Raw genomic sequence first — 17418 nt, 5'->3', positions numbered from 1 at the left:
TTACTGAGCACAAACGAGCTACTAAGAAACAAGACAAAACTAATCACATTGCCGAACATCACCGAATCACAAAGCACAACATTGACTGGGCCAAATGTATCACTTACAGTACTGACTATAGACAACGGCTTACATTAGAAAGTTGGTATACCAACTTGGAACAAACCCCCCTGAACAGATCACAGCAATTACCGGCACCTTACAAATGACTTATTCACAATACAAACAAACAATCAACTAAAAACATTACACTTCAAACTAATTCACAATGACAATACACAATTGACACCCACACATTACAACTAAAAACGTCACACCTAAGTCACACATCACAACTAAAAATAAAATATTTCACTTCACACTAATCCACAATGACAATACACATTTCTTGTACACACAATACAATGACGTAAGAACCAGATAACAAATAAGGCTAACCTGACGTTTACTCCTCATTTGACTCTGAAGATGACTACCGCTAAGGTTGTCGAAACGTCAGTCAACAACAACAAAAACAGTCCTTCTCAGGACTTTATTAACCTGGACGATCATCATTTACAAACATATAACGATACTCCCGGGTTCAAACCATTTAGTTTATAGTTCGTCTAGTCGTATAATACGTCAGTCGGTATAAAGACGGCACTTAGACGAATAACTCAATAAAGTGAGAGAGATTATTCCCAAAATCAATAAGATTTTCTCGTAATTATCAAGTTGTTCGTCTGAAACTTCATTGTGCTTACAATTTGTTAACATGACACAGCAATTGATCGCAAATCTTTCTGGTAAGCTTGTGCTTTGAATGTATGTCACATGTTTATGGGTGATAGCATTCTTTAAAGCAATGGAATTGGTATAATAGTTAATTCATATTACAACTTCAAAAGGTAGATCTATGAAACAGTAGAAAAAGATTATTTATCTTGGTTATAAATCAGCTATTACTAATTATGCAAGTGACTCGTAAAATGTGCTTACAACCAAACATTGTGTACATCATACATACTCTATATTGTTCAATGAATAATCAGTAATAACATTCTTTTTCACATGACTTTCTTCGTTGCTAAGATTATTTGACTTTAGATAACCTTTGCTTTTCTCTGTAGTGACAATATCATCAAGTAGAAACTTCATTTCGCCAGGCTTTCTCGATTGTTTAATTTCATCTTGACATGACTTTTGTACTTATGTTACGCAGACTGGTGAGAGATGACGTCATATCATGGTGGATCTTCCAGATTAAGAGATCGATAAGGCAGTTCGTTCTTCGCCTTAGCACAATCAAGATTCAAAATGAATTCTCAAAGCTACAATACATTTTTATAAAAAAAGAAAAAACTGACATCTTTTTTGCCGGCGCCAAGCATTAAAAAATAAATATTAAAGCATCCTGAAACGAAGAATATAAAAATCAGATTTAATGATTGGGACTTTAACTTTTAGGTCCAAACGCTATTTTTAAGTATCTCTGATCATTGAGATATGACAAAATTAACCTTCTTACCTAGTATCAGTCGTCAAAAATCTTTATTGGAAAAGTTGTCGTTCATAATCTTAATTTGTTTGAGCTATCTTATTGCTAAAAATGGTATTACATATTTTGTCTGGCTGCCTCAACTTTGCGTTTATTAATAGTTTAGTTCTCCAGAACATTTCAATAATTCAAATAAATGTATGTAAACTGTGTATAAAGTGCATATATAAACTGCGTATTGATTTTCTTAATTTCCTAAATTATAAATCTTTAATTTTTGAGCTATCTGACTTGTAAAAGGCTGGCTGCCCCGTCTTCCTTTATGGTCATTTCAGTTAGTTTGCATGTAAGTCAGGATGTTCAATAATAGTAATAAATAATAGTAAATTATGAAAGGTTTGTTGACATATAGATTCCAAGTCAAAACTTCTTTGTGCTTACTTCAGTCATAGCTAAAATAAAAAATTTGCATTTCACATTCTATTGGGTGTGAACAGAATTCAATATTTTACAATAAAAACAGCAGGTGATTAAATTCAAGCATTTATTCAACATTCCGATCTCTTTATTATCAAGCAAAAGCAAACACATCAAGTAGTTGGTTCCGTCGTTATTAATCTTTCTGAATTTGTGAAGGTATGTTGACCATAAAGTTCACCCATCATAGTGTTATTGTTTGTTCTTATGTCTAGAATTTTGTTACATTTGTCACAAAAAACATGAATGTCATTTTCGTAATGGAATTCACACTTCATATGTTTTATATTGATACGTCTGTTGATTTTGGTGGGATTTTCCCAATAACACATTGGATAATTTTTCATTTCAAAATACTGACCTTTCTTGCGTTGTCACCAACAATTAATTTCATTAGTCGTTTCAAATATCATTGGTACGGCAGGGCTAGAAAATCAACAAGATGAATAAAAATTATGACACGTCATAGAATTTCAGTTATGCATACATTATGTGCAATAATTTTAATTTTATCTAACATGGCTGTTACGAAGAATTTTTTTCCTAATTCATATAGTCATCTATCTTTTTATCTTATTCCTAACACAGATGACGACATAAAAACGTTTTACTAAGTATGTCCTTAGAAATTGCGCCTACTTGGGATAAAAAGCTCATTTGTCATTTGTTCACGTGATAGTACACGTGATTTTTTTCTGGTCTATAATTGTTCAACTTGTTGTAAGATGGACTATTTAAAATACTTGTTTGCGTAAAAAATTCATAAAATTGACAAAACTTTGCATGATGAACTGTCAAGTCCAAACGCTATCAATTTTGAAGTATCTCTGATTACTGAGATGTGACAAAATTATTCTAAATTAGAGACTTCGAGATCAATTACTCTGATATTCCCATTTTAAAGAAAGACTGCCCCTGAAATCTTGAGCCCCACAACTTTTACTTGCTTCTCACGCCCCTGATTAGATTATTTGTTTATCTTGTAAAAGGTTTACAAAATGACAAAACTTCATTGACCACGTTTCAAAGTTAGAACGCTGACAATTTTAAAGAAGCTCTGTTTATTGATTTTCTTAACTTCCTCAATTATAAATCTTTAATTCTTGAGCTATCTGACTTGTAAAAGGCTGGCTGCCCCGTCTTCCTTTAAGATTATTTCAGTTAGTTTGTATGTAAGCCAGGATGTTCAATAATTGAACTAAATAATAGTAAATTGTGAAAGGTTTGTTGGCATAAAGCTTCCAAGTCAAAACTTTTTTGTGTTTACTTCAGTCATAGCTAAAATAAGAAACTTGCATTTCATATTCTATTGGGTGTGAACAGAATTCAATATTTTACAATAAAAACAGCAGGTGATTAAATTCAAGCATTTATTTAACATTGCAATTTCTTTATTATCAAGCAAAAGCAAACACATCAAGTAGTTGGTTCCGTCGTTATTAATCTTTCTGAATTTGTGAAGGTATGTTGATTTTAAAAATTACTCGCCTTTAAGTAACAGTGTATTTTAACCTTCTGATTTAATGTTTTGTGTCCATGTATCAATTGTTTTGTTTTGATGTCACGAATATTGTAGTTAAATATAACTTATAAATTAGTGCCATGTATGTTTCATATGGATAAATTTTCTTCATTTTGGTGATAATTTAAAACACAAATAAATTTTGGATACATTGCACGAGGGAAATACGACATTTTTCTCATCAATACCAATTTACTCTATCGTTTATTTCAAATTAAATTGATACAGCAAAGTTACAAAATTAACGTGTTGAGTCAAAATTATGACACGTCACAGAATTTCAGTTATGCATATCATTATGTGCAATAATTTTAATTTTATCTAACATGACTTTTATAAAGAAGAGTTTTTCCTCATTCATATAGTCAGCTATTTATTGATACGTTAAGAACAAAATTTCTGATTCACACTCAATGAGCACGTATGAGTGAGAAACCCTCACTTCCAGCCTTCTTTGGACTAATTTGTGTCAGGAACTTGTCTTACATTGAGTGCAACTTAGTTCCTCTATGCATTCGGTCTGCTGAATTCTCGTTTCTCTTCTTATGGCGTTCTTATGCTGTTCTTTCATTGTAACCACTCATCAGAAGGACAAAAAGTAATAAAAATAGCAAGGAAAAAGATTGATGTCACAAATATATTGATGTTTATTTTAAATGCTAGTTTTACATAATAATTTGTACGCATAAAGATTCCTTTAAATAGAGACATTTCTGGTATGTTTGGTAAGTTTTTCTCCCCTTCTTCCTACGCACACCTTCGCATTTTGGCAATTTGCATACAAACGAATTAGTGAAGAAAATAACGTTAAATCCAACGAATGTTTTGAAATTTGAATGATGTGCTATGGAAGTTTAAACAATTAAGATTTTGTCGTGGTTTTTTCTAGAATACTGCTTTAGTAAAAGTGACTAATTAATACCGCACATATTGAAATAAATTGAACTATTGTACATTCTTAGACGCAGCATGAACATTCAAATTTTTGGTGACCTTTTTGATTATTTTACAGTCAATGACTAGCTAAGCCATTTTAAAGTTTTTGTATATTGTAATATGCTAGTTTGGAAATCTTCGCACAGTATGATTTTGTTACTAAAAAACCGATGACCATCTATCTTGTAAAAATTTAGTCACTATTTTTTAAAAAATGGGTTGTCAAAAATGAGTACGGCAAAGTTAGTACTCCATTCCATTATGAAGTTCAATAAACCACTATCCTCTGCCTTTTTTGCACACTCTTTTAGTCATACGAAAAATTAGCTAATAAATGGCCATAATTTTTCTACTGCCAGATTAGCTATGTCAAGAGTTTGCATCGTTTGCTTTCTTATTTAGTCACGTGCTTCTTCCTTTCGTGACACCTGCACGTGGAAGAAGTATTGAAGAGATTTTATTGGTTCTTGGACTAGGCGTTGCTCATTATTATTACGCGTGAATTTCGCTAATTCGCTTAAAACCGTTTTCCGCTGTCGTACTCATTTCAATGATTCAATCTGTGATTGCAAAGGACGAATTCGGGTTTTTTCACTTTTCATTATTTCTGTTACAACAAGAAGATTGAAAGAGGTCTGTGTTTGGCGAGCATCTGTACACGCTAATAATCCATAAATACAAAGAAAAAGGGATGATTGAAGAAGGTGAATGAAATAGTTTCTTATGACTTGATTCTTATGTCGTCATATAAATTTTCAATCAATAATATAGATACGCTATTTTTTCTTATTGTCAAAAACCAACATTATAAAGACAAAACGCAATGTAACATGTATATACTAAAGCAAATTTGTGACACGAAATTGTCTTCATTTGAGCAATTTTTAATTACTTTACGGATTTGGTCACAGCAAATTGTTGTTTCTCTTCCTTATTTGTTCATTATGATTTTATTTAATCAATATTATTAGTTTAAAGCGACTGGCTTGAACTCAAAACTATCATTGCATGTTTGTAGATGTAGATCGTCTAGGTTAGTAGAGTCCTGAGAAAGACTGTTGGTGTTAACTTTGAATGACGTTTCGACAAAATTAGCGGTAGTCATCTTCAGCAGGAGTCAAGTGAGCTGTCAGGTTAGCGGTATTTGTTGTCTGTTCATACGTGTCGTATTGTCTGTAAAGGAAATTTGAGGGTGTCAATTGTGTATTGTCATCATGAAAGTAATGTTTGAGGTTGTGAATAAGTCGTCTTCGTAAAGTGCCGGTAATTTTTGTTATCTGTTAAGTGGATTTGTTCTAAGTTGGTACACCATCTTTCTAACAAAAGCCCTCCATTGTCTGTAGTCAGTGCTGTAAGTAATGCATTTGCCGAGTCCCAATGAATGCTGTTTTTTTGTCAGTTGGTGATGTTCTGCACTGTGATTAGTTTTGTCTTATTTCTTTGTTCCTCGTTTGTGTTCAGTAAGTCTTATGTTTAAGTTCCTTTCAGTCACATCAATGTAGAAGACGTGGCAGTCGGAGGAGTTCATTCTGTAAACTGCACCTTAGCGCTCGTTTGATTGTTCTTTTTCTTTGACGTTTGTTAGTACTTGTCATAGCGTTGTGATTGGTTTATATGCGACACGTATGTTTTATGGTCGTAAAGATACGCGAGATAGGCTCACACGTACCTTTGAATTAAGGTATCGTTGCTGCAGTTGTTGTTGTGTTTTTCGTTTCGTTGGGTTCATTGTGTTTGTAAGTTACTCGTTTGATGAAGTCAAAGAAACTATAGTCCCCTACTCATCCTATGCCACACTTCAGTAACCCACTCACCCTATGTGTCACACTGTAGTCCCCCACTCACTCTATTTCACACTGTATTCCCCCACTCACTCTATGCCACACTGTAGTAACCCACTCTCCCTATGTGTCACCCTTTAATCCCCCACCCACTCTATGTCACACTGTAGCCCCCTTTACTGTATGTCACACTGTACTCCCCACTCACTACATGTCACAGTGTACTCCCCCATTCACTACATGTCACACTGCACTCCCCCACTCACTCTATGTCACATTGCACTTCCCCACTCATTCTATGTCACACTGTAGTCCCCCAATCACCCTATGTCATACTGTACTCTTCCACTCACTTCATGTCATACTGTACTCCCCCACTCACACTATGTGTCACTCTGTAGTCCCCCACTCACTTAATGTCATACTGTACTCCCCACTCACTCTATGTCACACTGTACTCCCCCACACATCCTATGTCATATTGCACTCCCCTACTCACTTCATGTCATACTGTACTCCCCTACTCACCCTATGTGTCACACTTTAGTCCCCCCCTCACCTTATGTGTCACTCTGTAGTCTCCCACTCACTCTATATGTCACACTGTAGTCTTTCACTCACCCTATATGTCACACTGTAGTCTCTCGCTCACCCTATGTTCAACTGTAGTCTCTCACTCATCCTATGTGTCACACTGTAGTCTCTCACTCACCCTATGTCACACTGTAGTCTCTCACTCACCCTATGTCACATTGTAGTCCCTCATTCACCCTATGTCATATTGTAGTCTCTCACTCAGCCTATGTCATATTGTAGTCTCTCACTCACCCTATGTCACTCTGTAGTCTCTCAGTCACCCTATGTCACACTGTAGTCTCTCACTCAGCTTATGTCATATTGTAGTCTCTCACTCAGCCTATGTCATATTGTAGTCTCTCACTCACCCTATGTCATATTGTAGTCTCTCACTCAGCCTATGTCATATTGTAGTCCCTCATTCACCCTATGTCATATTGTAGTCTCTCACTCACCCTATGTCACACTGTAGTCTCTCACTCAGCCTATGTCACATTGTAGTCCCTCATTCACCCTATGTCATATTGTAGTCTCTCACTCAGCCTATGTCATATTGTAGTCTCTCACTCACCCTATGTCACTCTGTAGTCTCTCAGTCACCCTATGTCACACTGTAGTCTCTCACTCAGCCTATATTGTAGTCTCTCACTCAGCCTATGTCATATTGTAGTCTCTCACTTACCCTATGTCATATTGTAGTCTCTCACTCACCCTATGTCACTCTGTAGTCTCTCAGTCACCCTATGTCACACTGTAGTCTCTCACTCAGCCTATGTCATATTGTAGTCTCTCACTCACCCTATGTCACTCTGTAGTCTCTCAGTCACCCTATGTCACACTGTAGTCTCTCGCTTGTGTAGCACTGGATTCTTTGAGATAGCGATTGTACCTTGATTATCTTAATGTATGTTCTTAGCCGCAGTACAAGCAATTTGTAGGTCTTTAAACAGTTGTCTCAGCCATACTAATTCTTGGGCTGCATAACATAACGCAATGTACTCCGATTCCGACGTTGAAAGAGCCACTGTTGGTTGTTTCTTGCTTGCCCAATTGATTGCACCACCTGACATTATAAACACATTTCCGGAAGTTGACGGTCGATCGTCTGTGTCGGAGGCCTAGTCTGCATCAGAGTATCCCTCTAAATTGATATTGTTTTTTTGGTACTGCAGGCTTAGCTTACAAGTTACTTTAAAGTAGCGAAAGATACGTTTCACAGCTGTAAGATGTGCTTCGTTCGGTGCTGTGCTGAATTTAGCCAAAGACGTTACTGCTTGAGCTATATCTGGACGGGTAGCAATTGCCGCGTGTATCAAACTTCCTACCATTGACTGATAGTGAGAGGCATCGACTGATTTGTAATGTCCATCTTTTTTAACAAGTTTGACGCTTACATCCATTGGCGTAGACACGGTCTTGCAATATTGTAATTTATACTTTTTCAGAATCTTGTTGATGTATTGCTCCTGATTGATTTGTAACACACCGTTCTTTATAGTAATACTAACTCCTAGGCAGTAGTGGAGTACGCACATATCTTTCATTTTGAATTGGTTTGCCAAGTTGGCCTTTAGATCATTCATTTCTTCTTCAGTTTCATTCAAAAGTATGAGGTCATCAACGTGAACAGTGATAATCGCCAGGTTATCGTTGAGAAAACGAACAAATAGGCAATGATCTGCTTCACTCTGAACAAATCCTAATGATAACAAAAACTCTCTGAAAACCTTATTCCAGCAACGTGGACTTTGCTTTAGACCATAAAGCGATTTTTTGAGACGACACACTAGCTTTTCTTTTCCTGGTTTTACGTAGCCTTCGGGTTGTTTAATGTATATTTCCTCTTTCAATGTTCCATTGAAGAATGCCGTTAATACATCCATTTGATGGATCAATATTCCTCGAGATACACCAAAAGCCAGAAGAGTGCGAATTGACGAAAAACGAACTGCTAGAGAGAATGTCTCTTCATAGTCAATTCTATATTTTTGCAGAAAACCCTTAGCCACCAGACGACCTTTAAATCTCTCTACCTTTCCTGTTTCATCGTGTTTAACTTTACAGACCCACGTGTAACTAATAGGCTTACGTTCAGCTGGTAATATGCCCAATTCTTAGGTCTTATTCTCTAGTAAAGACTGGTATTCTGAATCTGCAGCAGCTTTCTATTTCGTTGCATATTCACTATTAAGAGCATCTTTTAGGGTTTCTGTCTCTGTAATCTCAGATAAGTAAAGTTCTGCATACTTGGATGTAGTGATCCCAGCATACTCGTCGTGGTAATATATTGGTGGATTTCTCTCTCTTCCTGAGTGCCGAGGCTCATTTGAGGGACCTTGTTGTTCATTTCAGGTTGCACCATCTTGTCCTTTTATTTATGTTTGTTCTTCAGCACACTCAGTAATATCTTCACCACACTTCATTTGAGCTTTTGTTGATCCAAAATCTCTTTAGTTAAATGTAACGTCCCTCTGAATAAAGACTTTTTATTGATTCTCATCTTATAGCCTGTATTCTTTCTGTGTACGGCTGTAATCAACAAATGTCATCTTGACTGCTTTTAGCTCAAATTTCTGGCGTACCGCATCAGGAACATGGGCATAAACAGTACAACTGAAGACAGGAAAATGGGACACATTTTGCTTTTTCCATGCAATCTTTCATACGGAGTTACCGCAGTTGCAGTCGTAATGACTCGATTTCTTATGTAGGCTGCATTGCAGACTGCTTCAGCCAAAAAGCTTTGGAGAGTCCAGCATGCAAAGTCGTAGAAAAAGCAGCTTCTCGGACTGTCCGATTCATGTGCTCAGCTATCCCGTTCTGCTGGGGTGAATGTGGCACTGTTGTCTCATGACAAATTCCTTTCTCCTTTAAAAAATCTTCAAACTCAGTGGATTTATATTAACCCCAATGTCCGTGCGTAGTGCTTTTCTCCAACACTCTAATTGGTTTGTGACTGCTGCTTCCCACTCCTTGAATTTTTCATGCACTTCTGACTTGTGCTTCATTGGATATACCGTAACATATCTGGAGTAATCATCAATGATGGTCATATAAATGCTGGTGATGGTAAATAAATTGCTTTTTAAAATATAGAAAATTTCCAAAAAAATTGCAAAGGTGATTCGACAAACTGAAGATTGTCAACGTTATCAATAAAAAGTAAGCACTAGCTGCACTAAATATCATTAAATGAATTCTGTTGAAAATGTCAAAGTGAGTTTAGTCTTATAAATTAAAGCACGACGTACTGGTCGACACAAACTATTGTAACAACAAATACAATATATAATATAGATGCAAAATTAATAAACTGGAGCAGAATCAGCCCGAAAAAAGGTTACGGTTTCCACACAGAATTTCTCTCATTATTGTTATTTTTCCTAATTTGAATAAACTTCCCTTCTCTTTCAAAAGCTCTCACTTCGATGTATTTCCCTCGTTGTCGCTTTTTTACTTTCGTCACTTTACAATGTACATTTTGAGCCATATTCAATATTAGCTAATATATACACTTTAAACGTCGCTACACACATCAATTTTCATGTCTTCAAACACACACAAACGATACAGAATCGATAAAATAACGGGACTAAATAGTGGACTATAAATATCGTCTACTCTTTGTAAAACCTTACTGCAGAAATAGATCTAGGATAATTTTGTAGGAATGGTGCTCTAGTTTTCATAAGATCTCGTTCGGTCAGTTTAGTTTTACGCTTTCAAAAATGATCGCTACATCACAAAAATGCAGTAAGCGCGTTCAGCGGTTTTCTCAAGAAAATAGTCATTTAGTGTCATGTAAAGTGTTGTAAAGTAACTCTTGAATATTTGCCGGTAAACTAACATTAAATCAACAACATAGCACGAGCATTAAGTTTTATTTGGATTCTGTTCGTTTTTTAAAATTCCCTTCATTTTTCTCTCATTATCGATTTCTTCTTTTTCCCTCATAATTTGCAAAATTTTCTTGCAAAAGTGAAAATCTCATCTATGGAAAATGCTGTAAATCGTTGCTGTTAACATATTAATATCTATTAAAATGATTGGTTGAAATTTGAAAAGAAACAAAGCATTTTATTTGAATGGAGTATTCATACAAACACAGCTAATTTTGCTAATGTTTTTGCTTTTGACAGAGACGCAATAGATTTATACACAAGCTCTACGAGTACAAATCATCAAAACGCCATGCCTTATGATAAATTACTGCTCTCCATATTTCAATTTTTTACGGACAAAGCCCGAGATGCTGCAGCAGACAGGCTAGAAAACGGCGACGTTGGTAATGAAAGATTTCGGGAACTTATCAAGCGAGATTTACACGAAATCGAAACAAAGCTAGATAATCTTTCGAAAATAGACCTTTGCTCCAGTTTGAACTACTTGGAGGAAGGATTTCTTCTACTTTTTAATTGCATTGACAAAGTAGAAAGTGATAGAAAACGTGAAGAAACAAGTAATAATGATGAGTCTCAGGCAACTTGTACTGCCATCACCACCAGGTATAATCTTTCCCGTGCAATACAACATTCAAAGGATTTTGAATCGGCAAAGGATCGATTTAAAAAATCCCGTGAGAAAGCAACGGATGTTTTCAACAATAAAAATTTAACCTTGGAGGACAGAATATTTACAGTTATTGTTAAGATCATGGCACAAATTTTTGAATGTCCGGAGAATCAAAAGAATCTCGTTGATTTATGTTTATCTTATATAAAAAGGCTGCATGAATTGGATGGTGTTCGTCAAATGTTCTCTGTTTCTATTGATGGTGGCATGAGAGCGATGTTCAAAAAATCCCAAAGAATGGAAAACATAAAGTCTGTCATTCTTCTCAACCATCATTTATATCAGTTCATTGCAAGGATCAACAACAATCATGATCATTTATCAACTTGGCCAAGTATTGAACTTAGAGACGGAAAAAATTTTAATCCAATACAGGATTGGCGCAAGGAATTCGCTGTCGAGTCTTGGTATAAAAATTTGATTGAATCTTCCCAAGAAATGGAAAAAATGAAAACAATGATGTTTGAACTTTTGGACAAAATGACTATAAATGAACATTTTGCTCCAATATTGACATCACCAGTTGAATTAGTTATAGATGTATTAAGAAGTGATATTTTGGTTGGTGATGGTTACAGTGTTGAAATTTTTTCATGGAAGAAGAAGAAATGGTTTGAGATTGCTGCAATGGAAAGAGGACACAAGTTTGCTTCATCATTTATTTACAATGATAATTTATTTGTTGTTGGAGGAGATTACTGCCAGTCAATGGAAACATTGAATATAAAACAGTTACCTTTAACATGGAAGACATTTCCCACAGAGCTTCCTTGTGAGTGTCGTGGTCATCAAACTGTTGTATGTAAACAACAAATTCTTCTCATTGGAGGATACATTAATGGCAAAGAAAAATCAGATCTGATCAGTGAAATAAAAATTACTGGTACAACATCTCATGTATTAAAAGAGTTGTGTCATATGCCTGAACCACGGGAAAACCATGGAGCTGTTGTTGTTGATGATAAAGTTCTTATTTTTGGAGGATATGGAAAAGATATGAAAGTTTTATCCAGTGTTTTGGAATTTGATCCAACAACTCTTACATTTAAGGAATTGCCTCCATTACCTCATCCATTGTTTGGAATGGCAACAGTTCAATGTAGAGATCAAGTTGTTCTTCTTGGAGGTTATTATGGAAATAGGTTGAACAGTGTTATTATGTATGACAGCAAAACAGGTAAGATTAAAGTCTTACCATCCATGTTGGAAAAGAGACTTGGGTGTTGTGCAGTTATAACTGGTCAAACAATTGTTGTCATGGGAGGTAGGGAAAATTTATGGGAAGGTCTAAAATCAGTGGAGTGTTTCCAAATGGGAAGTAGTTCTTCATGGACATATCTTCCTTCAATGAATGAATCACGAAGGGGAGCCATTGCTGAAGTTTTACCTTTTGGACAAAAATATGTCTAAGACATGAAATTTCATTAAGTTATGGAACGTTATAACTCATCAATGTTTGTTTGGACTACATTGGATGATAAGTTTGTAAAATTTAAAATGTATAGTTCAAAAGTTCATATAATCATTAACTATTTTGATAAATTTCTGAAATAGGTGAATGACTTTTGTATCTAAATAAGTTTGAGTTTTTAGAGGATGATTTATGCCTTTTTTCTTGTCCTTGTTTCATTGCAGTTTATTGACCAATAAAATACAAGTTTTCCATGGTAAAAATTACTTTACATAAAATATTTTTCGTAGTGGCAAAATACTTTATTTCCAAGTTTACCATCCACCACATTTACAAAAATCTACTAATTATCTGACACATTTGAAATGTTGTGAAGACAATCAGTTTGTAATTAACTTCTTATTCGCGAACACAGTCCCTTTCTGCATTACTGAAGTAATAATATTTAAGCCTGGTTCACACGAGTAAAATAACACGAACGTCGAGACTTTTGTTTCTATTGCTCTAGAGGTTTATAAAGACAAACACATTGGGATTTTCTTTAAATCTTTTTTCTGTTCTTCTTTTGTTCTTCTCTTAGCTTATGCTTGAATTTTTTAATGAGATTTCACCGCCATTTTAAAAGAAAGCAAAAGAAAAAGTGGATTTTAACCTGTATCCTACCACGTTTGGTAATCTTCAATAAATGTAGGTCCATTTGAGAAATAGCAGTTTTGTAAGATTTCCAACCTTTTTAGTGGATAAAACTTTAAAGATCAAATTTTTATACCTTATGCACTGCTTGTGTTTGTTCAACCATTACGTCTTGTGATGCATTTTTTATGTCATGCTTTTGGTCGGAAAATGAGTAGAAATTTCCCAATAAATAGTAAATATTCTATTTGGAGATGAGAAAATAATATTTCACAAACAATTTGCAATATTATGTTTTATTCGTTCATTTTCGCGCTTTTATTCGGTGCTTCTTAATCGTAATACCCCAAAATCTCAAGAATTGTCTTGTAACCTAGCAACTGCCTTTTCTCGCACATTTCAATGCATACCCACGTGATTTCTCCACGTATCCCGCCTATCTTCAGAGAGCGGAACCATTGAGTTCTATAATAACTGGAGCGGCTATCTCTCAAAAGTTGATTCAAGTTTGTTTTTGCGTTTGAATTTCCTATCAGAGTAATCATGTAGACGCATTTAAATGAATTTGGAAAATTTTGGCCAGAAGAATCATCGCAAAGGTAAGAAATAAGAATAAGCCATTTTATTTCAGATATATTTGTAAAATTTGTAGTTTATGGTAATATTTCAACAACAGTTTCAAACTATTCATAGAATGTCTGAGATTGAATTAGTGGCAAGCACAATCGTGCCGAATCAATTAAATTTTCCAGTTCATTTTACCTTGAATTAAACTATTTATCATTCACACATTACTATATTTTGAAGCACTCATTTTAATTGCAAAATTTGCACTGATACCATAACAATGATTTTGTTGCATAATATTGATAATAATTTTATCTGCATCTAAAATGTGTTGACAAGGTTATGGCAAAGTCAACATTAAGGCAACTTGCATGAAAAAATTGACCACATTGATCACAACCCAGCCAGTCTTCATTGTCATCCTCTCTGCATATTTTGCAAACAGCCACATTTCGCTTCCTAAGATATTCATAATGAATTCCATATAAAAATATTCAACCAAATGTTATTTATGCCTTACCGTGTGATATCATCATAGCAAGACCCAAGTAATGTTGAAAGGATTCATTATTCTCAGTCTCCATGTTTGCTGGTTTTTGATCCAAGCCAAGGCTAGACATCGAGCAAACTGATGCAAAATGAGCTGTTACTAAATAATCATGTTTGTAAAAATAGCTATTCAAGTAAAGTTAGGCTATTTTAAGCTTACCAAGCATATGTACACTCCACAGTTATACATATCTTCCTGTTTACAATGGAGTGGCTCAAAACATTGCCATGAGCTTAAGTTCCAACCTGTTTTTACATCTACCAAAGCACTAAAGCAGTGACAAACAATGACCACTTGAATGATAGTATTGATTGTTGAAAATGATATTTGGGCAAATCTTTTAAGGTCATGTTTGATAATTACCTTAGTTTGTTTATATGATACATCATCTGTGTTTTAGGTGTCTTTTTGTCTGCACTTCCTCCAAGTGAGTCAAAGTAGAGTCTTGTTTTTGAGAACTTATCTATAGCCTATATTACACAAAATTACTGTTGCATTTAGTTAAAAATTTTCTCTTTGTTGATTAAGGAATTATATGAGTTAATGTTTCTATAGATACTAATTTTTGCATGTAAATCTGTGGACTCATGTGGGCTAAGTATGTGTATAATGCATGTCTACATTTTATTATTTAGCTCAAATACTTACCAGTAGTGTCCAATGAATGCTATGGATGTTGATTGGAAAAAGGATAATTTTGGTTTGGTGAAAAGATCTATTAGCCTATGTGCATCTTGTGCTTGAGTTGTTTTTAACAATCTCTGAAATAAATGATTCTGCTGCAATAACAGTAGTGTAGTTTTTAGTCAAACTCCACAAAAAAGCGTCAATTATCTAAAATCGAAAGAAAGCATAGTTTCATGCGATTTCCTCTCCAGTTTTACGTGTACATAGCACTCATGGTTATAAACAATTACTTATAATGATAAATAAGAAGACTATATTAGACGCTTTTTTCTCTTAAGGCTGAAACACACTAGGCAGTCGCTTTAGTCGCGCGTCTAAAACTACCAAATTGCGCGGTCACTAAGCTAGTAGTTTTAGTCGCGAGTCTACTCGCTTTGGAAGTTTAGCATGTTGAACTTTTGACCTTGGTCGCTTCAGTCGCTTGCATGTGATTGGTTATTTCCTTGCTCAAAATGCTAATTTACGAAGTTAACGTGAACAAAGATGGCTGGTTACGAAGAAGTGCTCATAAATTCTTTTCGCAATTTTCCAGTATTATTTGATCTTGCGGACAAAAATTATAAAAATGAGCCGATGAGAGTGAATGCGTTTCATCAAATTCTAGACGATCTGAGAACTGTTGGGTTTACAGGAACAGGTAAGGAGCAATTTATTTATCTTTGATATTTTTCAGTGATGCCGTGATAAGAAATGTTGTCTGTTGAAATTAGGATTGTTTGAGATATTGAGCATAATTTTGTTTTATCAATTTTATCAGTTGAGGAGCTCAAGGCAAAAATGAAAAGCCTTAGGGACGTATACGTCAGATACAAAAAGAAAAACGATGCTGCCATAAAATCAGGAGCTCCAGCCTCATCTACACCATCATGGGAGTTTTGGGGTTTGATGACATGGTTCGACGATTACAGAAAGCGCCGACGGTAAGGCATACATATTAACATTTATGTCTCCTGTTATTATTGTGTTACTATATAAGGCTGAATGTGTTTAGTAGCATTATGATCGTGGGTTTCAAAAGTGTTAATTCTTTACATAGAACATCAACTAACATGTCTGTCACTGTGATTGAAGATGAATCAGTCAATGAAGTTACAGATGAAAGTAACAGCATTGGTACATTGACACTCGCAGTAGATGATCTGGAGAGCAGTCAGTTTTCTGAAGCAGTCGATCCGACTTCGCACTCAATCACATTCCAACCCATGTCATCACCATCATATAATTCATCCACCTCAGCTTTATCATCTAGAGCAGCAACACCATTGGCACCACCTCCACGATCAAACAAAAAGAGAAAGAGAGCTCAAGATGATGGTCCTAACGAATACCAGCTGCGGTTGCTGAGCAGTTTGGAAAAAATTACTCAACAATCAGCATCTCCCCCAACTGAATCATCAATGGACTAGTATGAACATTTTGGCAGAAGCATAGCATTAAAAATCAGAAAGCTTCCTTCTGATTACCTTAAAGCACTGGCTAAAAAAAGAATCCAGGATGTTCTTTTTGACATTGAATGTAATGAAAAATAATTGTGCTTTATCTATATTACAACAAAAAAGTAAAATAAAATTATATCAATGAGTTCTTTTCACATATTCCTGCTGCCATGGAAGTTGACCAACTTCTGAATTAAAATACATGGCAAACTTTTCTCTAATTTTGGATGCTTTACTACTGTTGTTTCTTTGTTTGTTGTGAGCTAATGGTTCAAGCACACAGGTTGTTTCTTGCCTCCAAGACCCTTCATGAACATTTCCAGATGGATCCACAGTATCTGTGAAACCAGCTGGACTGTAGGAAACACGGCGTGTTCGGAGGAAATTGTGCGAAATGCAAATAGCCTTGACAATTTTGGTTACATTATCTGCTTCTGCTATAATGGTTGTTTTAAGTATTCGCCACTTGGATACCATTATACCTGATACAAATATCAATTGAAGAGAATATTGAAAAGTGTTTTATTCAAAATTCCATAAAGAAAATGAGCATGTAAATACAAACCAAAGGTGTTTTCTATTGTTCGCCGAGCTCTTGACAATCTGTAGTTGAAAACTCTCTTTTGAAGGCAATCCAGTACCCTTCCTGGATAAGGTCGCATCATCCTGGTTTTAAGAGGAAATGCCTCATCTGCAACCACAGTATAGGGAAGGCTTTCATTTGTTCCTGGTAAAGGCACAACAGCAGGTTGATGCATCTCACCTATCAAAGTAGTATGTACGGTGAATA

General features: G+C 35.2%; 1 protein-coding gene across 1 annotated transcript in view; it reads left to right on the top strand.

The window, feature by feature from the left end:
• Window positions 1-13018, top strand: part of LOC124436079 — an 87522-nt gene extending 74504 nt beyond the window's left edge. The window contains exon 3 of the mRNA XM_046986007.1: window positions 11016-13018. Within this exon, the coding sequence (XP_046841963.1) occupies window positions 11016-12754 (1739 nt within the window). The 3' untranslated portion in view covers window positions 12755-13018. The remainder of the gene's footprint in view (window positions 1-11015) is intronic.
• Window positions 13019-17418: the final 4400 nt, after the last annotated feature.

This window comes from Xenia sp. Carnegie-2017, unplaced genomic scaffold, assembly GCF_021976095.1.
Source record: "Xenia sp. Carnegie-2017 unplaced genomic scaffold, XeniaSp_v1 HiC_scaffold_16, whole genome shotgun sequence".
Lineage (NCBI taxonomy): Eukaryota > Metazoa > Cnidaria > Anthozoa > Malacalcyonacea > Xeniidae > Xenia > Xenia sp. Carnegie-2017.
This window is presented reverse-complemented; position numbering and strand designations above follow the sequence as displayed.